This window comes from Linepithema humile, chromosome 3 (assembly GCF_040581485.1).
Source record: "Linepithema humile isolate Giens D197 chromosome 3, Lhum_UNIL_v1.0, whole genome shotgun sequence".
Classification (NCBI taxonomy): Eukaryota; Metazoa; Arthropoda; class Insecta; order Hymenoptera; family Formicidae; genus Linepithema; species Linepithema humile.
This window is the reverse complement of record NC_090130.1, coordinates 13,079,656-13,102,155: the sequence shown is the minus strand read 5'-3', so window position 1 is coordinate 13,102,155 and position 22,500 is coordinate 13,079,656. Positions and strand designations below refer to the sequence as shown.

Below are 22,500 nucleotides of genomic sequence, written 5' to 3'. Positions count from 1 at the left end.
GCACGTTTTCTTCCTTTTCTTCTTTTCTGCAGAAACTGCAGTAAGGCGTCTCTGAAAGATTAAAGTTACACAGTTTCATATTAAAAGGACCATGTTCGGTAATTAAATATGTACAGTTTCTTCCTGGGTGAAACCAATTATTATTTGTAGCAAAATCTACCTTTGGTATGAATTTATGCGTCATTCTTCCTTTACTTTCCGATTCCCATCTTTCTTGCCATTTCTCGCTTGCCAGTTTTTTAATTTTCTTTTTCTCATTTATTATTTCCTTGTCTGTCATTTCATTTATGTTAACCGGAGTTTCGTAGAGATCACTTATAATGTTTTTTTTATTTTTTAACGTATAATTTATTCCTCTTATTTTTATTAAAAGATCTATCGGCAAGCATCCAGCGATCACTTGCAGAGCAGGAGTGGACACCGTTCTACACGCTTTGAGGATTGTTAACAGCGCAAACCTTTGGGCCGACTCTATATGTCTTTTTACATGGGAGTGGTTGACTGAGTTAAACCAAGCTCCAGCTCCGTATGTCATTATGGACGTAACTACCACATTATAAATCAACTTAAGATGGGTTGTTTTAATCCCCCAATAACTATTAGCTATTCGTTTTAATTTTGCGCATACCTTTTTGATTTTTTCTTTTACGTATTTTGCATGTTCGATAAAATTTAGCCGTTTATCCATTATCACCCCTAAATATTTTACTGTTTCATAATATTTTAGCTTATTATTGTTGTACTTTAAGTTAGGCATTTTGCCTTTATCCATTTTTCCTTTAAGTATCATGACCTTTGTTTTATCCGGAGCTATTTCTAGTTTATTTATGTTTGTCCATTTCTGTATCTTTGTGAAAACTTTACTTGATAATTCCTCCAGATCTTTCCTTGTATTTCCTTTTATTAGTACCACGAGATCGTCCGCGTAAGCTACATATTCACAATTTTCCGTTTCATTGTTTAATAATTCGTCCATTACCATATTCCAGAAGGCCGGTCCAATAATGGATCCTTGTGGGCAACCTTTATTCATCTTTTTAGCTATTTGATCATTATTTGCTTTGACTATAATTTCTCTATTTTCAAAATAATTTTTGATTAGTTTATAAATTTTACTTGAACAGTTTGCTTGTGTTATTCTATTTAGTATACCCTCCCACCATAAATTATCAAAGGCACCCTTTATATCCATAAAAACAGCTATAACGTATTTCTTGTCAGTTGTTTTAGCCCCTAAGATTAACTTATATATTGCATCTTCTGTTCCCAACCTCGTTTTGAAGCCGAACTGATTATAACTTTCTAGCCCAAGTTCCAAGTAGGATGTCATTAGTCTATTTAAAATAATCCTTTCAAAGACTTTTGCTATTACCGGGATTAGTGATATCGGCCTATAAGAGCCCGGATTACTCGGGTCCCTGTCTTTTGACTTCCGGATAATAATCACTTCCGCTTTTTTCCATTCATTAGGGAAGATTTCATCTCTAAAGCATTTATTAAAAATTGTAACGAAAATGTTCTTATTATATTTCCATATTTCTTTTATAATTTCTGGGTTGAGATTGTCTAATCCAGGTGCTTTTTTGTCTTTTGTCCTCCTAATCGCTAACTCGATTTCCTGTGTTGTTATTGGTTGTTCAACATTTTTATTAATGTATGCTTTATTTTTTTCTTGTATTTCCTTATGTGTATTATTTTCCATATTCCTATCTATTTCTGGCGCGAGCGTATTTAATATTTCTTTTATCGTTGTTGCCCAATCATTAGTTATCGCATTATCTATATTTATTGTATGAAAAATTTCTGCTTTTTTTATCTTTTCCATGTTAATTTTGTATGCTGCACCCCATGGGTCTTTGCTTGCAGCTTGCGTTATAAAGTCTTTCCAAGATTCTATTTTACTTTTTTTGATCAATTTGTTGTACTCTTTTTTTAAAATCTTATACTGCTCTTTTTCTCTTTCCTCCTCCGTTTTGTTATTTTGTTTTTTGTACATTTTGATTCTTTTTTTGCTTTTGTTAACTATTTTCCTCTTCTCCTCTATTTCTTTATTCCACCATGGGACTTTACGCTCTACATCTTTCTTAAATCTAATACTTTTTTTACATATTTCGTGTATTTTATTATTAAAATACTTGCTACAGTTTTCGGCCGTCATTTCTATCATTTTTTTAATATTTTCCGCACTAAATATTTTGTTTAATAGTCCTCCAAATTTATCCCAGTTAGCTGATTTAATATTATATCTTTCCGTTATTGTGTTTATTCTTTTCTCGTTTACATGATTTTCAAGCTCAAAATATATGCAGTTATGGTCGCTGTTTGCCCATGTTTCCTTTACTTGCCACGAGTGTATTTTTTGTCTCAAGTCGTTTGTAGCTAATGTCAAGTCTATATTTGCGCTACCATTACATGTCCAAAAAGTTGGGGGATTTCCCTCCTTGTTCATTATTATTAACTCATTTCCCATTATAAACTCCTCTACTTTAGCCCCCTTGAAATCCGTTTCATCATTAAACCAAAGGACCGACTTAGCATTAAAATCTCCTACGATTAGAATTCTATTTTTGCCTAGTTCTACTATTATTTTCTCCAAGTCCACTAAAAACCTTTCGATCTCATACGAGAATTGACAGTATACCGACACAATATAAAAATTTTCTTCTTTTGTTTTTATATGTGCACAAACTATATGTTCTGTTTTATATTGCTCTAGTTGTGTGACTGTAATTTCTTTGTTGTATATTATTATTGCAGCCTTTGTTTCTTTGTCCTCGTCGTTTTGTACAATTTTAGCTGTAAGAGGTGCGTATCCTTTAATTTGTTTTTTATACAAGTATGGCTCTTGTAGTATGAGTATGTCCAAGCTTTTTTCTTCTACCGTTTTCCTTAATTCATTTGCTACTTTTATACTTCTCTGTGCGTTAATTTGTAAAATTTTTATCGTCATTCCGTATATGTTATTCTATCATTATATCTATCTAACTGCCTGACATACTCCGGACACTTCTTGTCTCTTACATTATGACTTATATTTTTTCTTTTATTTTTTATACAACAGACACATTTCGGGTTTTCAGATCTTTTTTACAGTCTTTAAAAATGTGCTCCTTGTCACCGCAGTGACCGCAATACTGGTGCTCTGAAGTACACTTATTTGCAATATGTCCAAAACCAAAACATCTAAAACATCTTACTATATTAACATATTCTTTTACACTGTGAGATTGCCATTCAATATACATTTTTTTTCTCTCTATAAGTATATAAAAAATTCTTGCAGGAACCTCGAGGACCCAATTTGTTAATGTTGGGTTCTTGTTTCTTAATTTTACTCTGAAATTGATTTTACTATCATATACTTCCTGACTTAGGCCAGTCCTTTTTAAATTTTTATTCCAAATTTCTTTTCTTATTTCATCCATTGTCATATCTTTGTTCACATCATAAATTATTATAGATGGTCCCACCTTTCTGGGTGTTTCCGTTTTTAGCTCTGCCTTGTCGAGATCCATTTTTTTTATTACTGTAATGTCCTCTCTATCTTCTGTTTCAATTAGTATGCCGTTATCCCGTGTTTTCCTTATATTATTTATTCTAATATCATCTTTTCTGCCTTTTATTGTCTCAAAAAATTTACTTTTTATTTCTTCTATTGTAACATTTTCTTTATTTTCTTTAGGTTTTATTATTATTATTCTATCGGCTTTATTTTTATATTTGTTTACGTCCTTATCTTTCTTAGTAATACTGTATTTATTTTGAGTTATTTCCGCATATGTTTCCTTATTATTGTTTGACATTTTTTCTTTTTTTAAAACTTCTATTTTTTCGCTCATTTGGCTTTGCTTAGCAATTAATTCAATCATTTTAGCTTCCATTAGCCTCCATTTTTCTAAAACATATTTTATTGCTGGCCGTGTGATCTTGTTAGATTCCAAAAACAGAAATTTTTCTAGTTCTTCTCTTTGCTTGCTTACATATTCTATTGTTTCCTTTCTCTCGTTTTCTTGTGCTATTTCACGTTCCTCTATACCTCTTATATCTTCTTCCATTTTTTTTCTCTTTTGACCTCCCTTCCTTCCGTCCAGTTCCGGCCAAATGTAGCCTGTACCCGATGAAACCGAGCTTCGTCTACTAGAACTTTCAGCTAGCCTGTATCTATCTGTATCATTTTCCATTTCCGAATCTGCGATTTCCGACGTTTGGCTGTTTGCGTCCTCGTCCCCTCTTGTTTTTTCTTGTGTTTTTAATGCACGTAATGTTTGTTTTTTGTGTAAGTTTGGTTCATTCATTTTTTATCCCACGAGTATGGTGAGTTCATTATGTCCGTCTAGGCAGAGCCCCCTTACCTAGATAAGGCGACTGAAATACACCTGGGGTTGCGCCAGGTGCCCCAGGGGAACCGTTTAAGACCGTGCATTTTTACGTCCTCACGGCCACGCATACATCGGCACGGTATCTAACACCTTAAATTAGGACGAGCTCGGGTACCCCGGGTGCGCTAGGCCCGTACTGCAGCTGCCAAAGCAGTTGCAGCCCCTGGGGGCGAGTAGATAGGGACATTCACTGTGAGGGTGTTGAACCGCGGAAGGAACAAAACCCCTGCTACCTGAGCGTAGAAACGCTATACGCCACAATACTCTCCACTATCCAACGAAACCCCAAAAGCCGGGCGATAGAAAAATCCAGCAGCGCCTGCGGGTTCGCACGCAGGATGAGCAGTTCAGCCGTGACCGGTGCAACCACCCCTTTGCACACCCGGAGAAGCGAACAGGACACGCTACCCACCTGGCGTTGATGGACGCGCCCAGCCGCCGCCCCCTGCACCCTAGCCACGCCCACGGGGACCACGGGGAGGCCTGCTCATTCGTGTCCCGTACCTGGACACGCGCTCTGACCCTGTTGGGAAAGGAATATGAGGTTTGGATGAAACTGTTGGGAAGGATATGACAAATACGTCATTGGATATTCAGGTTGGAAATCCTACCTAATAGAATACTAATTCCTATACCTAACCATCCGGTAACGCAGTTGACCCGAGAAGCTTACGAGGCTGCGCTCCCACGCCCGAGGGCTCCGACGCACCCCGAGTGAATGGCCCAGAATCTATTTTTATTTTTATTTTTATATCGCGCGCTACACTTATTACTTTTCTCCGGCCTACTTATTGCTCGGATTGCTTAATCCATAACGACTCTCTACAGAAATCGCTGAACAGGGAAAAGGCCTCTGGAGTCTGCACCAAGAGAGGTGCTACTTCCGGCCATCTCCAACTGTCAGCCCCTACTATATCGCGCAGAGCGACTCTCTGCGCTTCGAATCTTTCGCACTCCAGAAGGAAGTGCGGTACAGTGTCTTCACCGCCGCCACAGTCACAGGCGCCGCTGTCGACGAGTCCGAGCGACGCAAGGCGTGCTCGGAAATCGCCATGACCCGTAAGCACCTGCGCGCTCCAACGGTCAGGTTGAATCCACCGCGCGCCCATCCTCCCAGAGATGTTTCTGAAAAACGAAAAAGTGGTACGGCCTTTCGTCGAAGAGCTCCACTTGGCCTGCCACATCCTCCTACCCTCTGCCTTGATGCGTTTCACCGCATCCTCATCTGTCGCTGCGACTCTAGCTTCTCCTATCACGGTGTCCCTAGCTCTTCTAATTTCATACCTAGCCCTGCCTTCCTGGAGGAGGATTTCGACAGGGGTCGCACCAGCGACAACGCACAATGATTCCCGCGACGAGGTTCTATACGCGCCTACCACCGGAATAAGCACTTTGCGCTGTATACTTTGTAGTTTCCTAATATCGCGCTCCGTACAGAGGTCTGCCCATCCCGCTGCGGCATACGCCACAGTTGGGGCGAACACTCCCCTGTAAATAGTCGAGAGCGCCCTATATTTTAGACCCCATGTAGATCTAGCTAACTTACCCAATCTCGCGAATAGTGACTCTACTTTATTTTTCAAATATTCACAATGAGACCCTACTTTCATACCTTTATCAAAATGGACACCGAGATATCTAACGGAATTTTTGAATTTAATACTTTTATCTCCTATTTTTATCGTTGGGGGTCTTCCTGCTAGGTCTACCTTTTTTGTATTCGTTTTCCGCTTCCTATCCGGGCGGTCTCCTCCCCTTCTACCAATCGGTGCTCTACATATATCTTCATTTTTCAATACTATCGCTTCTGTCTTTTTTTCCGAAATTTCCAATTTCGCGGACTTGCACCAATTTACGATCCTATCAACGATTATTTGACCCTTCAGTTCTAATTCCCTTCGCGAATTTCCTCTAATTACTGTTATTAAATCGTCCGCGTAAGCTGCATATTGTCCCGGAGCTATTTCCTCTAATTCTTTAAGAAGGCCGTCGAACATAACGTTCCAGCAGGTGGGACCGAGAACGGAGCCCTGCGGGCACCCCCTCGTTGCCTGCTTGAAAACTTTTTCGTGCCCTAATTCAATCTGCACCCTTCGATCGCTGAAGTAGCTCCGGAGCACTCCGAAAACGTTCTTGGGGCAGTTCCTATTTTTGAAGCTATCTAAGACCAGGGGCCACCAGACATTGTCGAAAGCACCCGAAATATCAAAGAGCAGGGCGACGGCATACCTCTCTTCAGAGGCAGAGACCATCCTCCGCAACTCCACGATAGCATCTTCCGTCGACTTTCCGGGCGTGAACCCGAACTGCCGGTCGGAGACCTTATCAGGCGCCATCGACGTGTCCTCCAGGCGAAGCTTAATAAGCTTTTCGAGAAGTTTCCCTACTACAGAGAGGAGACATATGGGCCTATAGGATTTCGGGTCCTTCTCGTCTCTGTCCTCGCTCTTCAGAAGAACTCGTAATGAGCCCTCCTTCCAAATCGAGGGAAAGACGCCCCACTGAAGGCACCCGTTGAATAACCTGACTATCTGACCGGGGATTGTTCTACATGCTACCTTCAAGACACTGACCTCGATTAGATCAGGTCCGGGTGCTTTATTATTTTTAAAACTTTTAACTACCTCGGCCACTTCTCGCTCCGTGAAGATGGGAGCGTCGGCCGTATTTGGCGCAACTTGCGCGTTTTCCCTAACTGTGATTTGACTATCTGTATCCTCATTCTCCCGGTCATCTGGGACGTGGACATCCAGAAGGTAGCCGGCTGTCTCTTCTACGGTGTTGGTAGAGTATTCGCCCCGCCGGAGGGTGTTGACCACCCTCTCAACTCGGAGCTTTTCAGCTTGTTGCTTGTAAACGTAGCCCCAAGCCTCCGAGTTGCCGTGCGACGTGACGAATTTTTGCCAGCTTGCGAGTTTTGCCTTCCTCACCTCCCTTCTGTAGTACCTCAAAGATACGCTGTACTCTTGGTGAAGGGTGAGGTAATTGAGCTCTCCTCGCCCTACCTGGATGGCACGTCTTAACCTATATACTGACTTTTTGATGACAGTCAGTTCTCTAGTCCACCACGGGTTGGATTTTCTAAACCTTCTCTTTCTTGGCATGGAAGACTTACAGGCCTCTTGGAGCACCACCGTAAGTTCTTGCGCCATCAATTCTACTTCCTCCGCAGACTGCAGACCGAGGACCTCGAGCCGCGACCTGGATAGGTCGCGCAGGCTCTCGGCGAATCGATCCCAATCGGCCCGACGTGTGTCGAAACGACTGGTCTCAGCCCCCCGATCATTGCCCGTTACTTTTGGCACCCTCACCCTGATGTCCACGGAGTTGTGGTCGCTGCTCGTCCAGTCCTGCCTCACTTTCCACTCGCCGATGAATTGGCTCATGGTAGGGGACGAGAGAGTGACATCTATGTAAGACGACCCTCCCGCCGTCCAGTAGGTAGGTGGTTGAGCAGCGTCGTTCAAAACCTGGAGGCCAAATGCTTGGATGAGGTCCTCGAGTTTGGCACCTCTTTCGTCAGTCCTCTGAGGGCCCCAGAGAGACGACCGCGCATTGGCATCTAACGCAACTATCATTCTCTTCCCCCTCAGTGAATGACACACCATTTCGAGGTGGCTGAGGTGTTTCTCGATCTCGTCGCTGTACTGGAAGTAGCACGACACGACGTAGAACGAAAAATTGGGGGCTTGCACTTCCGCACAAACACAATGCGTAGTACTAAGCTGCGAGACAAATAACATTTCTAAATTTGGATTACTTATGGCTACTGCCGCCCACGGACGTTGCGAGCGAACAGCCGCCACCCTAATTTGCCTACCTAGCCCATAGAATATATGGCTTGAGTTTTGCTTCTTGACGTATGGTTCCTGCAATAACAGGACGTCAAGTCGCTTTTCAGAGGCCAGTTGACGAACCTCACCTGATACTACTTGTGAACGACGCATGTTCAATTGTAGTATTCTAATTCCCGTGGACCGCGCACAAACTACCACTGGCTCCGTAGCCGTTACTAAATTTTCCGCCGAGTTTGACGAGCTAACATCGTTTAATGTATCTTCCAGGTGGGTCTGGATGGGGTCCGCGAATCTAACGCGTTTCTTTTCAATTCTTGCCTCGCGTGGCTTAACGTTACCTGACCTATTCTTTGTTCCTACAAAACTATCGCACCTTTCCAATAATACGCGGGCTGTACGGAATTTCTTTAACACGCACGCTATTCTATCACATTTTTCAACTTCAATGCGGACAGTACGAAGACTGCAAACCTGGGATTGTACCCCGCCGCGTCCAACGCGGACTCGCTCGGGCACAGCACGGTGAGGCGCTCTCGAAGAAGCGGAGGCCACCACCGAGCCCACGAGCGATCGCGCACGGAACTCAGCGGCGGGAACTCCCACCACTTCCCTAACAGCAGCCCTGTCTGGCCGGAAGCGGCTGGCCAAACGGGCACTCCTCCTCACCAGATTTAAAATTTCAAAACTCATTTTGTTCCCACGAGTGTGGTGGAAGGGATGTCCAGCGCCGTAGAGCCACCTATACGACACTAAGCCTAGCTACACCGAGGGGTCGGCAGGTACCCCGGAGCGGACCGTTAGCGACTGCGTTAACGCCTAACCAAAACACTCCCGCAGCCATTCAGACCCTGAGCACGGCACCAACACCTTGGTCTTAGAGTGAAATTCCCAATTAACACAAAACGGGGGAGTCCGCCGGTCGGACACCCCCAACCCCCGACCTGAAAAAAAAAAAAAAAAAAAAAAAAAAAAAAAAAAAAAAAAAAAAAAAACCACCGGTTCCGTCGCCGCCGCACCAGGCCGAGGCCTAGCCCGACAACGCAGGGCCCGGTAGGTTCTACTCTGTGGCCCCTGCCCCTTCCCCCGCGCATCCGCACGAGCAGGCCCACGCCCCGGCCCCTGCCTAGGCGCAGACCCACCCCCACTTCAGAACAAGAGAAGGCGCAGCGGAGAGGGAGATAGGCCACAGGGGAAGTGGGTTATAATGTGGGTAGGGTGGAAAAGGGAGAAGTGGAGGGGAGGTAGAGACATGCACCTGTTTCCGACAGCCACTGGAGATCATGGTTTTGGGGGCCTTTTACCCTTGTCGGACATAGTGCACATCTCGCGGGTGCGTTCGTTTCCCCGCCGGAACGAAAAAAAGCGTGCCCGACGGGTACTGAGCCCCCCCACCACGACAAGGTGCACCCTTGGGGGGGAGTAGATAGGGACATTCACTGTGAGGGTGTTGAACCGCGGAAGGAACAAAACCCCTGCTACCTGAGCGTAGAAACGCTATACGCCACAATACTCTCCACTATCCAACGAAACCCCAAAAGCCGGGCGATAGAAAAATCCAGCAGCGCCTGCGGGTTCGCACGCAGGATGAGCAGTTCAGCCGTGACCGGTGCAACCACCCCTTTGCACACCCGGAGAAGCGAACAGGACACGCTACCCACCTGGCGTTGATGGACGCGCCCAGCCGCCGCCCCCTGCACCCTAGCCACGCCCACGGGGACCACGGGGAGGCCTGCTCATTCGTGTCCCGTACCTGGACACGCGCTCTGACCCTGTTGGGAAGGAATATGAGGTTTGGATGAAACTGTTGGGAAGGATATGACAAACACGTCATTGGATATTAAGGTTGGAAATCCTACCTAACAGAAGACTAATTCCTATACCTAACCATCCGGTAACGCAGTTGACCCGAGAAGTTTACGAGGCTGCGCTCCCACGCCCAAGGGCTCCGACGCACCCCGAGTGAATGGCCCAGAATCTATTTTTATTTTATTTTTATATCGCGCGCTACACTTATTACTTTTCCCCGGCCTACTTATTGCTCGGATTGCTTAATCCATAACGACTCTCTACAGAAATCGCTGAACAGGGAAAAGGCCTCTGGAGTCTGCACCAAGAGAGGTGCTACTTCCGGCCATCTCCAACTGTCAGCCCCTACTATATCGCGCAGAGCGACTCTCTGCGCTTCGAATCTTTCGCACTCCAGAAGGAAGTGCGGTACAGTGTCTTCACCGCCGCCACAGTCACAGGCGCCGCTGTCGACGAGTCCGAGCGACGCAAGGCGTGCTCGGAAATCGCCATGACCCGTAAGCACCTGCGCGCTCCAACGGTCAGGTTGAATCCACCGCGCGCCCATCCTCCCAGAGATGTTTCTGAAAAACGAAAAAGTGGTACGGCCTTTCGTCGAAGAGCTCCACTTGGCCTGCCACATCCTCCTACCCTCTGCCTTGATGCGTTTCACCGCATCCTCATCTGTCGCTGCGACTCTAGCTTCTCCTATCACGGTGTCCCTAGCTCTTCTAATTTCATACCTAGCCCTGCCTTCCTGGAGGAGGATTTCGACAGGGGTCGCACCAGCGACAACGCACAATGATTCCCGCGACGAGGTTCTATACGCGCCTACCACCGGAATAAGCACTTTGCGCTGTATACTTTGTAGTTTCCTAATATCGCGCTCCGTACAGAGGTCTGCCCATCCCGCTGCGGCATACGCCACAGTTGGGGCGAACACTCCCCTGTAAATAGTCGAGAGCGCCCTATATTTTAGACCCCATGTAGATCTAGCTAACTTACCCAATCTCGCGAATAGTGACTCTACTTTATTTTTCAAATATTCACAATGAGACCCTACTTTCATACCTTTATCAAAATGGACACCGAGATATCTAACGGAATTTTTGAATTTAATACTTTTATCTCCTATTTTTATCGTTGGGGGTCTTCCTGCTAGGTCTACCTTTTTTGTATTCGTTTTCCGCTTCCTATCCGGGCGGTCTCCTCCCCTTCTACCAATCGGTGCTCTACATATATCTTCATTTTTCAATACTATCGCTTCTGTCTTTTTTTCCGAAATTTCCAATTTCGCGGACTTGCACCAATTTACGATCCTATCAACGATTATTTGACCCTTCAGTTCTAATTCCCTTCGCGAATTTCCTCTAATTACTGTTATTAAATCGTCCGCGTAAGCTGCATATTGTCCCGGAGCTATTTCCTCTAATTCTTTAAGAAGGCCGTCGAACATAACGTTCCAGCAGGTGGGACCGAGAACGGAGCCCTGCGGGCACCCCCTCGTTGCCTGCTTGAAAACTTTCTCGTGCCCTAATTCAATCTGCACCCTTCGATCGCTGAAGTAGCTCCGGAGCACTCCGAAAACGTTCTTGGGGCAGTTCCTATTTTTGAAGCTATCTAAGACCAGGGGCCACCAGACATTGTCGAAAGCACCCGAAATATCAAAGAGCAGGGCGACGGCATACCTCTCTTCAGAGGCAGAGACCATCCTCCGCAACTCCACGATAGCATCTTCCGTCGACTTTCCGGGCGTGAACCCGAACTGCCGGTCGGAGACCTTATCAGGCGCCATCGACGTGTCCTCCAGGCGAAGCTTAATAAGCTTTTCGAGAAGTTTCCCTACTACAGAGAGGAGACATATGGGCCTATAGGATTTCGGGTCCTTCTCGTCTCTGTCCTCGCTCTTCAGAAGAACTCGTAATGAGCCCTCCTTCCAAATCGAGGGAAAGACGCCCCACTGAAGGCACCCGTTGAATAACCTGACTATCTGACCGGGGATTGTTCTACATGCTACCTTCAAGACACTGACCTCGATTAGATCAGGTCCGGGTGCTTTATTATTTTTAAAACTTTTAACTACCTCGGCCACTTCTCGCTCCGTGAAGATGGGAGCGTCGGCCGTATTTGGCGCAACTTGCGCGTTTTCCCTAACTGTGATTTGACTATCTGTATCCTCATTCTCCCGGTCATCTGGGACGTGGACATCCAGAAGGTAGCCGGCTGTCTCTTCTACGGTGTTGGTAGAGTATTCGCCCCGCCGGAGGGTGTTGACCACCCTCTCAACTCGGAGCTTTTCAGCTTGTTGCTTGTAAACGTAGCCCCAAGCCTCCGAGTTGCCGTGCGACGTGACGAATTTTTGCCAGCTTGCGAGTTTTGCCTTCCTCACCTCCCTTCTGTAGTACCTCAAAGATACGCTGTACTCTTGGTGAAGGGTGAGGTAATTGAGCTCTCCTCGCCCTACCTGGATGGCACGTCTTAACCTATATACTGACTTTTTGATGACAGTCAGTTCTCTAGTCCACCACGGGTTGGATTTTCTAAACCTTCTCTTTCTTGGCATGGAAGACTTACAGGCCTCTTGGAGCACCACCGTAAGTTCTTGCGCCATCAATTCTACTTCCTCCGCAGACTGCAGACCGAGGACCTCGAGCCGCGACCTGGATAGGTCGCGCAGGCTCTCGGCGAATCGATCCCAATCGGCCCGACGTGTGTCGAAACGACTGGTCTCAGCCCCCCGATCATTGCCCGTTACTTTTGGCACCCTCACCCTGATGTCCACGGAGTTGTGGTCGCTGCTCGTCCAGTCCTGCCTCACTTTCCACTCGCCGATGAATTGGCTCATGGTAGGGGACGAGAGAGTGACATCTATGTAAGACGACCCTCCCGCCGTCCAGTAGGTAGGTGGTTGAGCAGCGTCGTTCAAAACCTGGAGGCCAAATGCTTGGATGAGGTCCTCGAGTTTGGCACCTCTTTCGTCTGTCCTCTGAGGGCCCCAGAGAGACGACCGCGCATTGGCATCTAACGCAACTATCATTCTCTTCCCCCTCAGTGAATGACACACCATTTCGAGGTGGCTGAGGTGTTTCTCGATCTCGTCGCTGTACTGGAAGTAGCACGACACGACGTAGAACGAAAAATTGGGGGCTTGCACTTCCGCACAAACACAATGCGTAGTACTAAGCTGCGAGACAAATAACATTTCTAAATTTGGATTACTTATGGCTACTGCCGCCCACGGACGTTGCGAGCGAACAGCCGCCACCCTAATTTGCCTACCTAGCCCATAGAATATATGGCTTGAGTTTTGCTTCTTGACGTATGGTTCCTGCAATAACAGGACGTCAAGTCGCTTTTCAGAGGCCAGTTGACGAACCTCACCTGATACTACTTGTGAACGACGCATGTTCAATTGTAGTATCCTAATTCCCGTGGACCGCGCACAAACTACCGCTGGCTCCGTAGCCGTTACTAAATTTTCCGCCGAGTTTGACGAGCTAACATCGTTTAATGTATCTTCCAGGTGGGTCTGGATGGGGTCCGCGAATCTAACGCGTTTCTTTTCAATTCTTGCCTCGCGTGGCTTAACGTTACCTGACCTATTCTTTTTTCCTACAAAACTATCGCACCTTTCCAATAATACGCGGGCTGTACGGAATTTCTTTAACACGCACGCTATCCTATCACACTTTTCAATTTCAATGCGGACAGTACGAAGACTGCAAACCTGGGATTGTACCCCGCCGCGTCCAACGCGGACTCGCTCGGGCACAGCACGGTGAGGCGCTCTCGAAGAAGCGGAGGCCACCACCGAGCCCACGAGCGATCGCGCACGGAACTCAGCGGCGGGAACTCCCACCACTTCCCTAACAGCAGCCCTGTCTGGCCGGAAGCGGCTGGCCAAACGGGCACTCCTCCTCACAAGATTTAAAATTTCAAAACTCATTTTGTTCCCACGAGTGTGGTGGAAGGGATGTCCAGCGCCGTAGAGCCACCTATACGACACTAAGCCTAGCTACACCGAGGGGTCGGCAGGTACCCCGGAGCGGACCGTTAGCGACTGCGTTAACGCCTAACCAAAACACTCCCGCAGCCATTCAGACCCTGAGCACGGCACCAACACCTTGGTCTTAGAGTGAAATTCCCAATTAACACAAAACGGGGGAGTCCGCCGGTCGGACACCCCCAACCCCCGACCTGAAAAAAAAAAAAAAAAAAAAAAAAAAAAAAAAAAAAAAAAAAAAAAAAAAACCACCGGTTCCGTCGCCGCCGCACCAGGCCGAGGCCTAGCCCGACAACGCAGGGCCCGGTAGGTTCTACTCTGTGGCCCCTGCCCCTTCCCCCGCGCATCCGCACGAGCAGGCCCACGCCCCGGCCCCTGCCTAGGCGCAGACCCACCCCCACTTCAGAACAAGAGAAGGCGCAGCGGAGAGGGAGATAGGCCACAGGGGAAGTGGGTTATAATGTGGGTAGGGTGGAAAAGGGAGAAGTGGAGGGGAGGTAGAGACATGCACCTGTTTCCGACAGCCACTGGAGATCATGGTTTTGGGGGCCTTTTACCCTTGTCGGACATAGTGCACATCTCGCGGGTGCGTTCGTTTCCCCGCCGGAACGAAAAAAGCGTGCCCGACGGGTACTGAGCCCCCCCACCACGACAAGGTGCACCATGGAGAGGAGTAGATAGGGACATTCACTGTGAGGGTGTTGAACCGCGGAAGGAACAAAACCCCTGCTACCTGAGCGTAGAAACGCTATACGCCACAATACTCTCCACTATCCAACGAAACCCCAAAAGCCGGGCGATAGAAAAATCCAGCAGCGCCTGCGGGTTCGCACGCAGGATGAGCAGTTCAGCCGTGACCGGTGCAACCACCCCTTTGCACACCCGGAGAAGCGAACAGGACACGCTACCCACCTGGCGTTGATGGACGCGCCCAGCCGCCGCCCCCTGCACCCTAGCCACGCCCACGGGGACCACGGGGAGGCCTGCTCATTCGTGTCCCGTACCTGGACACGCGCTCTGACCCTGTTGGGAAAGGAATATGAGGTTTGGATGAAACTGTTGGGAAGGATATGACAAATACGTCATTGGATATTCAGGTTGGAAATCCTACCTAATAGAATACTAATTCCTATACCTAACCATCCGGTAACGCAGTTGACCCGAGAAGCTTACGAGGCTGCGCTCCCACGCCCGAGGGCTCCGACGCACCCCGAGTGAATGGCCCAGAATCTATTTTTATTTTTATTTTTATATCGCGCGCTACACTTATTACTTTTCTCCGGCCTACTTATTGCTCGGATTGCTTAATCCATAACGACTCTCTACAGAAATCGCTGAACAGGGAAAAGGCCTCTGGAGTCTGCACCAAGAGAGGTGCTACTTCCGGCCATCTCCAACTGTCAGCCCCTACTATATCGCGCAGAGCGACTCTCTGCGCTTCGAATCTTTCGCACTCCAGAAGGAAGTGCGGTACAGTGTCTTCACCGCCGCCACAGTCACAGGCGCCGCTGTCGACGAGTCCGAGCGACGCAAGGCGTGCTCGGAAATCGCCATGACCCGTAAGCACCTGCGCGCTCCAACGGTCAGGTTGAATCCACCGCGCGCCCATCCTCCCAGAGATGTTTCTGAAAAACGAAAAAGTGGTACGGCCTTTCGTCGAAGAGCTCCACTTGGCCTGCCACATCCTCCTACCCTCTGCCTTGATGCGTTTCACCGCATCCTCATCTGTCGCTGCGACTCTAGCTTCTCCTATCACGGTGTCCCTAGCTCTTCTAATTTCATACCTAGCCCTGCCTTCCTGGAGGAGGATTTCGACAGGGGTCGCACCAGCGACAACGCACAATGATTCCCGCGACGAGGTTCTATACGCGCCTACCACCGGAATAAGCACTTTGCGCTGTATACTTTGTAGTTTCCTAATATCGCGCTCCGTACAGAGGTCTGCCCATCCCGCTGCGGCATACGCCACAGTTGGGGCGAACACTCCCCTGTAAATAGTCGAGAGCGCCCTATATTTTAGACCCCATGTAGATCTAGCTAACTTACCCAATCTCGCGAATAGTGACTCTACTTTATTTTTCAAATATTCACAATGAGACCCTACTTTCATACCTTTATCAAAATGGACACCGAGATATCTAACGGAATTTTTGAATTTAATACTTTTATCTCCTATTTTTATCGTTGGGGGTCTTCCTGCTAGGTCTACCTTTTTTGTATTCGTTTTCCGCTTCCTATCCGGGCGGTCTCCTCCCCTTCTACCAATCGGTGCTCTACATATATCTTCATTTTTCAATACTATCGCTTCTGTCTTTTTTTCCGAAATTTCCAATTTCGCGGACTTGCACCAATTTACGATCCTATCAACGATTATTTGACCCTTCAGTTCTAATTCCCTTCGCGAATTTCCTCTAATTACTGTTATTAAATCGTCCGCGTAAGCTGCATATTGTCCCGGAGCTATTTCCTCTAATTCTTTAAGAAGGCCGTCGAACATAACGTTCCAGCAGGTGGGACCGAGAACGGAGCCCTGCGGGCACCCCCTCGTTGCCTGCTTGAAAACTTTTTCGTGCCCTAATTCAATCTGCACCCTTCGATCGCTGAAGTAGCTCCGGAGCACTCCGAAAACGTTCTTGGGGCAGTTCCTATTTTTGAAGCTATCTAAGACCAGGGGCCACCAGACATTGTCGAAAGCACCCGAAATATCAAAGAGCAGGGCGACGGCATACCTCTCTTCAGAGGCAGAGACCATCCTCCGCAACTCCACGATAGCATCTTCCGTCGACTTTCCGGGCGTGAACCCGAACTGCCGGTCGGAGACCTTATCAGGCGCCATCGACGTGTCCTCCAGGCGAAGCTTAATAAGCTTTTCGAGAAGTTTCCCTACTACAGAGAGGAGACATATGGGCCTATAGGATTTCGGGTCCTTCTCGTCTCTGTCCTCGCTCTTCAGAAGAACTCGTAATGAGCCCTCCTTCCAAATCGAGGGAAAGACGCCCCACTGAAGGCACCCGTTGAATAACCTGACTATCTGACCGGGGATTGTTCTACATGCTACCTTCAAGACACTGACCTCGATTAGATCAGGTCCGGGTGCTTTATTATTTTTAAAACTTTTAACTACCTCGGCCACTTCTCGCTCCGTGAAGATGGGAGCGTCGGCCGTATTTGGCGCAACTTGCGCGTTTTCCCTAACTGTGATTTGACTATCTGTATCCTCATTCTCCCGGTCATCTGGGACGTGGACATCCAGAAGGTAGCCGGCTGTCTCTTCTACGGTGTTGGTAGAGTATTCGCCCCGCCGGAGGGTGTTGACCACCCTCTCAACTCGGAGCTTTTCAGCTTGTTGCTTGTAAACGTAGCCCCAAGCCTCCGAGTTGCCGTGCGACGTGACGAATTTTTGCCAGCTTGCGAGTTTTGCCTTCCTCACCTCCCTTCTGTAGTACCTCAAAGATACGCTGTACTCTTGGTGAAGGGTGAGGTAATTGAGCTCTCCTCGCCCTACCTGGATGGCACGTCTTAACCTATATACTGACTTTTTGATGACAGTCAGTTCTCTAGTCCACCACGGGTTGGATTTTCTAAACCTTCTCTTTCTTGGCATGGAAGACTTACAGGCCTCTTGGAGCACCACCGTAAGTTCTTGCGCCATCAATTCTACTTCCTCCGCAGACTGCAGACCGAGGACCTCGAGCCGCGACCTGGATAGGTCGCGCAGGCTCTCGGCGAATCGATCCCAATCGGCCCGACGTGTGTCGAAACGACTGGTCTCAGCCCCCCGATCATTGCCCGTTACTTTTGGCACCCTCACCCTGATGTCCACGGAGTTGTGGTCGCTGCTCGTCCAGTCCTGCCTCACTTTCCACTCGCCGATGAATTGGCTCATGGTAGGGGACGAGAGAGTGACATCTATGTAAGACGACCCTCCCGCCGTCCAGTAGGTGGGTGGCTGAGCAGCGTCATTCAAAACCTGGAGGCCGAATGCTTGGATGAGGTCCTCGAGTTTGGCACCTCTTTCGTCTGTCCTCTGAGGGCCCCAGAGAGACGACCGCGCATTGGCATCTAACGCAACTAACATTCTCTTCCCCCTCAGTGAATGACACACCATTTCGAGGTGGCTGAGGTGCTTCTCGATCTCGTCGCTGTACTGGAAATAGCACGACACGACGTAGAACGAAAAATTGGGTGCTTGCACTTCCGCACAGACACAATGCGTAGTACTAAGCTGCGAGACAAATAACATTTCTAAGTTTGGATTACTTATGGCAACTGCCGCCCACGGACGTTGCGAGCGAACAGCTGCCACCCTAATTTGCCTACCTAGCCCATAGAATACGTGGCTTGAATTTTGCTTCCTGACGTATGGTTCCTGCAATAACAGGACGTCAAGTCGCTTTTCAGAGGCCAGTTGACGAACCTCACCTGATACTACTTGTGAACGACGCATGTTCAATTGTAGTATTCTAATTCCCGTGGACCGCGCACAAACTACCACTGGCTCCGTAGCCGTTACTAAATTTTCCGCCGAGTTTGACGAGCTAACATCATTTAATGTAGTCTTCCAGGTGGGTCTGGATGGGGTCCGCGAATCTAACGCGTTTCTTTTCAATTCTTGCCTCGCGTGGCTTAACGTTACCTGACCTATTCTTTGTTCCTACAAAACTATCGCACCTTTCCAATAATACGCGGGCTGTACGGAATTTCTTTAGCTTTTACGCGAGCGCTATTCTATCACATTTTTCAACTTCAATGCGGACAGTACGAAGACTGCAAACCTGGGATTGTACCCCGCCGCGTCCAACGCGGACTCGCTCGGGCACAGCACGGTGAGGCGCTCGAAGAAGCGGAGGCCACCACCGAGCCCACGAGCGATCGCGCACGGAACTCAGCGGCGGGAACTCCCACCACTTCCCTAACAGCAGCCCTGTCTGGCCGGAAGCGGCTGGCCAAACGGGCACTCCTCCTCACCAGATTTAAAATTTCAAAACTCATTTTGTTCCCACGAGTGTGGTGGAAGGGATGTCCAGCGCCGTAGAGCCACCCTATACGACACTAAGCCTAGCTACACCGAGGGGTCGGCAGGTACCCCGGAGCGGACCGTTAGCGACTGCGTTAACGCCTAACCAAAACACTCCCGCAGCCATTCAGACCCTGAGCACGGCACCAACACCTTGGTCTTAGAGTGAAATTCCCAATTAACACAAAACGGGGGAATGCGCCGGTCGGACACCCCCAACCCCCGACCTGAAAAAAAAAAAAAAAAAAAAAAAAAAAAAAAAAAAAAAAAAAAACCACCGGTTCCGTCGCCGCCGCACCAGGCCGAGGCCTAGCCCGACAACGCAGGGCCCGGTAGGTTCTACTCTGTGGCCCCTGCCCCTTCCCCCGCGCATCCGCACGAGCAGGCCCACGCCCCGGCCCCTGCCTAGGCGCAGACCCACCCCCACTTCAGAACAAGAGAAGGCGCAGCGGAGAGGGAGATAGGCCACAGGGGAAGTGGGTTATAATGTGGGTAGGGTGGAAAAGGGAGAAGTGGAGGGGAGGTAGAGACATGCACCTGTTTCCGACAGCCACTGGAGATCATGGTTTTGGGGGCCTTTTACCCTTGTCGGACATAGTGCACATCTCGCGGGTGCGTTCGTTTCCCCGCCGGAACGAAAAAAGCGTGCCCGACGGGTACTGAGCCCCCCCACCGCGACAAGGTGCACCCTTGGGGGGGAGTAGATAGGGACAGTGGGAATCTCGTTAATCCATTCATGCGCGTCACTAATTAGATGACGAGGCATTTGGCTACCTTAAGAGAGTCATAGTTACTCCCGCCGTTTACCCGCGCTTGCTTGAATTTCTTCACGTTGACATTCAGAGCACTGGGCAGAAATCACATTGCGTCAACACCCGCGAGGGCCATCGCAATGCTTTGTTTTAATTAGACAGTCGGATTCCCCTAGTCCGTGCCAGTTCTGAGCTGAGCGTTGAATGGCGGCCGAAGAGGACGATCGCGACGGCTCGCGCCGCCACGGAAGCCTCGCAGCAAGGAAGATCCGCGGGAGGCCAAGGCACGGGACCGAGCTCGGATCCCGGGACCGGCGCGAGAACGCCGACCGTTCACCTCGCCCAGGCCCGGCACGTCAGCCAGACCCGCTTCCCGACCAAGCCCGACACGCCCCGCTCCTCAGAGCCAATCCTTATTCCGAAGTTACGGATCCAATTTGCCGACTTCCCTTACCTACATTAGTCTATCGACTAGAGGCTCTTTACCTTGGAGACCTGCTGCGGATATGGGTACGAACCGGCGCGACACCTCCACGTGGCCCTCTCCTGGATTTTCAAGGTCCGAGGGGAAGATCCGGACACCGCCGCAACTGCGGTGCTCTTCGCGTTCCAAACCCTATCTCCCTGCTAGAGGTTTCCAGGGAACTCGAACGCTTATACAGAAAAGAAAACTCTTCCCGGATCTCCCGACGGCGTCTCCAGGTCATTTTGGGTTACCCCGACGAACACTCTTACGAGGGCCCGAATTGTATGCGGTTCCGCTGCCGGGTTCCGGAATAGGAACCGGATTCCCTTTCGCCCGACGGGCGTGTGTCTCTCGTCACACGGTCTCTCTCTCTTTCGGTCTCGTTGTCGAGAACACCAGAGTATGTACGCCGTCATTGACATAGGATTTCTCCTAGGGCTTAGGATCGACTGACTCGTGTGCAACGGCTGTTCACACGAAACCCTTCTCCACGTCAGTCCTCCAGGGCCTCGCTGGAGTATTTGCTACTACCACCAAGATCTGCACCGACGGCGGCTCCAGGCAGGCTCACGCCCAGACCCTTCTGCGCACACCGCCGCGACCCTCCTACTCGTCAGGGCTTCGTGACGGCGCGCTTGCGCGCGGCCGCCCCACTTGCCGCTGACGGCAGAGTATAGGCTCGACGCTTCAGCGCCATCCATTTTCAGGGCTAGTTGCTTCGGCAGGTGAGTTGTTACACACTCCTTAGCGGATTCCGACTTCCATGGCCACCGTCCTGCTGTCTTAAGCAACCAACGCCTTTCATGGTGTCCCATGAGCGTCGAGTTGGGCGCCTTAACTCTGCGTTTGGTTCATCCCACAGCGCCAGTTCTGCTTACCAAAAATGGCCCACTTGGCACTCTGATCCGAGATGCTCGTGGCTTCATAATTCAAGAAAGCCAGAGATCTCACCCATTTAAAGTTTGAGAATAGGTTGAGGTCGTTTCGGCCCCAAGGCCTCTAATCATTCGCTTTACCAGATGAGACTCGCGCGCGTTCCTGGCGGAACGGCCGAGTGCCAGCTATCCTGAGGGAAACTTCGGAGGGAACCAGCTACTAGATGGTTCGATTAGTCTTTCGCCCCTATACCCAGTTCCGACGATCGATTTGCACGTCAGAATCGCTACGGACCTCCATCAGGGTTTCCCCTGACTTCGTCCTGACCAGGCATAGTTCACCATCTTTCGGGTCCCAACGTGTACGCTCTGGGTGCGCCTCTTCTCGCGATGAGAATGAGACGCCCCGGGAGTGCGGAGCCGCATCGCGACGCGGCCCATCCTCCCTCGGTCGACAACCAGGGCCGACCTTCACTTTCATTGCGCCTTTAGGTCTCGCTAGTCCCAATGACTCGCGTACATGTTAGACTCCTTGGTCCGTGTTTCAAGACGGGTCCTAAGAGTACCCAAAGCAGTAGCGTCGCCGACCGGTATATCGTTTGCAGGCCTGTCGAAGGAGTTCCGTACGACCAACAGCGGGCCAGGACCGGGGACGGCGCTAGGTCCGTAACCTCCGAGTACCGTGGCGCGCGCTTGCGACGGTCCCGACGCACACGTGAGAAGAGTGCGGCCTGATACCATGCGTGTACCGCCGGGCAGCCGGCCGGGCGACCGAGGGTTTGCCGCGTGCCGTTTTACCGGCGACGCGACAGTCACCGCACTCGGGCCGTAGACCGACACCCAGCGGGTCGCGACGTCCTACTAGGGGAGAAGTGCACGACGACGAGCGCCGGACATCGACGCACGGTAGCGTGTCCGCGGTAGGATCCGCAAGGGCTCCGCGGAGCATCGCCCACCGACGCGAAGCCAGCGCCGCTGACGATGAATCTCCCCGTTCGATCTTTTGGGTTTCTTAGGTTTACCCCTGAACGGTTTCACGTACTCTTGAACTCTCTCTTCAAAGTTCTTTTCAACTTTCCCTCACGGTACTTGTTCGCTATCGGTCTCGTGGTCGTATTTAGCCTTAGATGGAGTTTACCACCCACTTAGAGCTGCACTCTCAAGCAACCCGACTCTAAGGAGAGATCCTCCCGAGTGCGCGCACCGGTCGCTACGGGCCTGGCACCCTCTGCGGGTAAGTGGCCCCATTCAAGATGGACTTGGACGCGACGCGACACCTCGGGATCACCGGATCCTCCCAAACACCACATTTCCCTGCGGCGGAACCGCGGGATTCGGTGCTGGGCTCTTTCCTGTTCGCTCGCCGCTACTAAGGAAATCCTGGTTAGTTTCTTTTCCTCCGCTTAGTAATATGCTTAAATTCAGC

At 49.5% G+C, this 22,500-nt stretch overlaps 1 protein-coding gene and 1 pseudogene across 1 annotated transcript in view; one reads left to right on the top strand and one right to left on the bottom strand.

The window, feature by feature from the left end:
* The window catches only part of LOC136998345 (uncharacterized), a 77,357-nt gene that overhangs the window by 54,842 nt on the left and 15 nt on the right, over positions 1-22,500 (top strand). The window contains exon 2 of the mRNA XM_067350882.1: positions 19,744-22,500. This exon is cut by the window's right edge and continues 15 nt beyond it. Within this exon, the coding sequence (XP_067206983.1) occupies positions 19,938-20,513 (576 nt within the window). The 5' untranslated portion in view covers positions 19,744-19,937 and the 3' untranslated portion in view covers positions 20,514-22,500. The remainder of the gene's footprint in view (positions 1-19,743) is intronic.
* Positions 19,653-22,500, bottom strand: part of LOC136999141 (large subunit ribosomal RNA) — a 2,874-nt pseudogene continuing 26 nt past the window's right edge.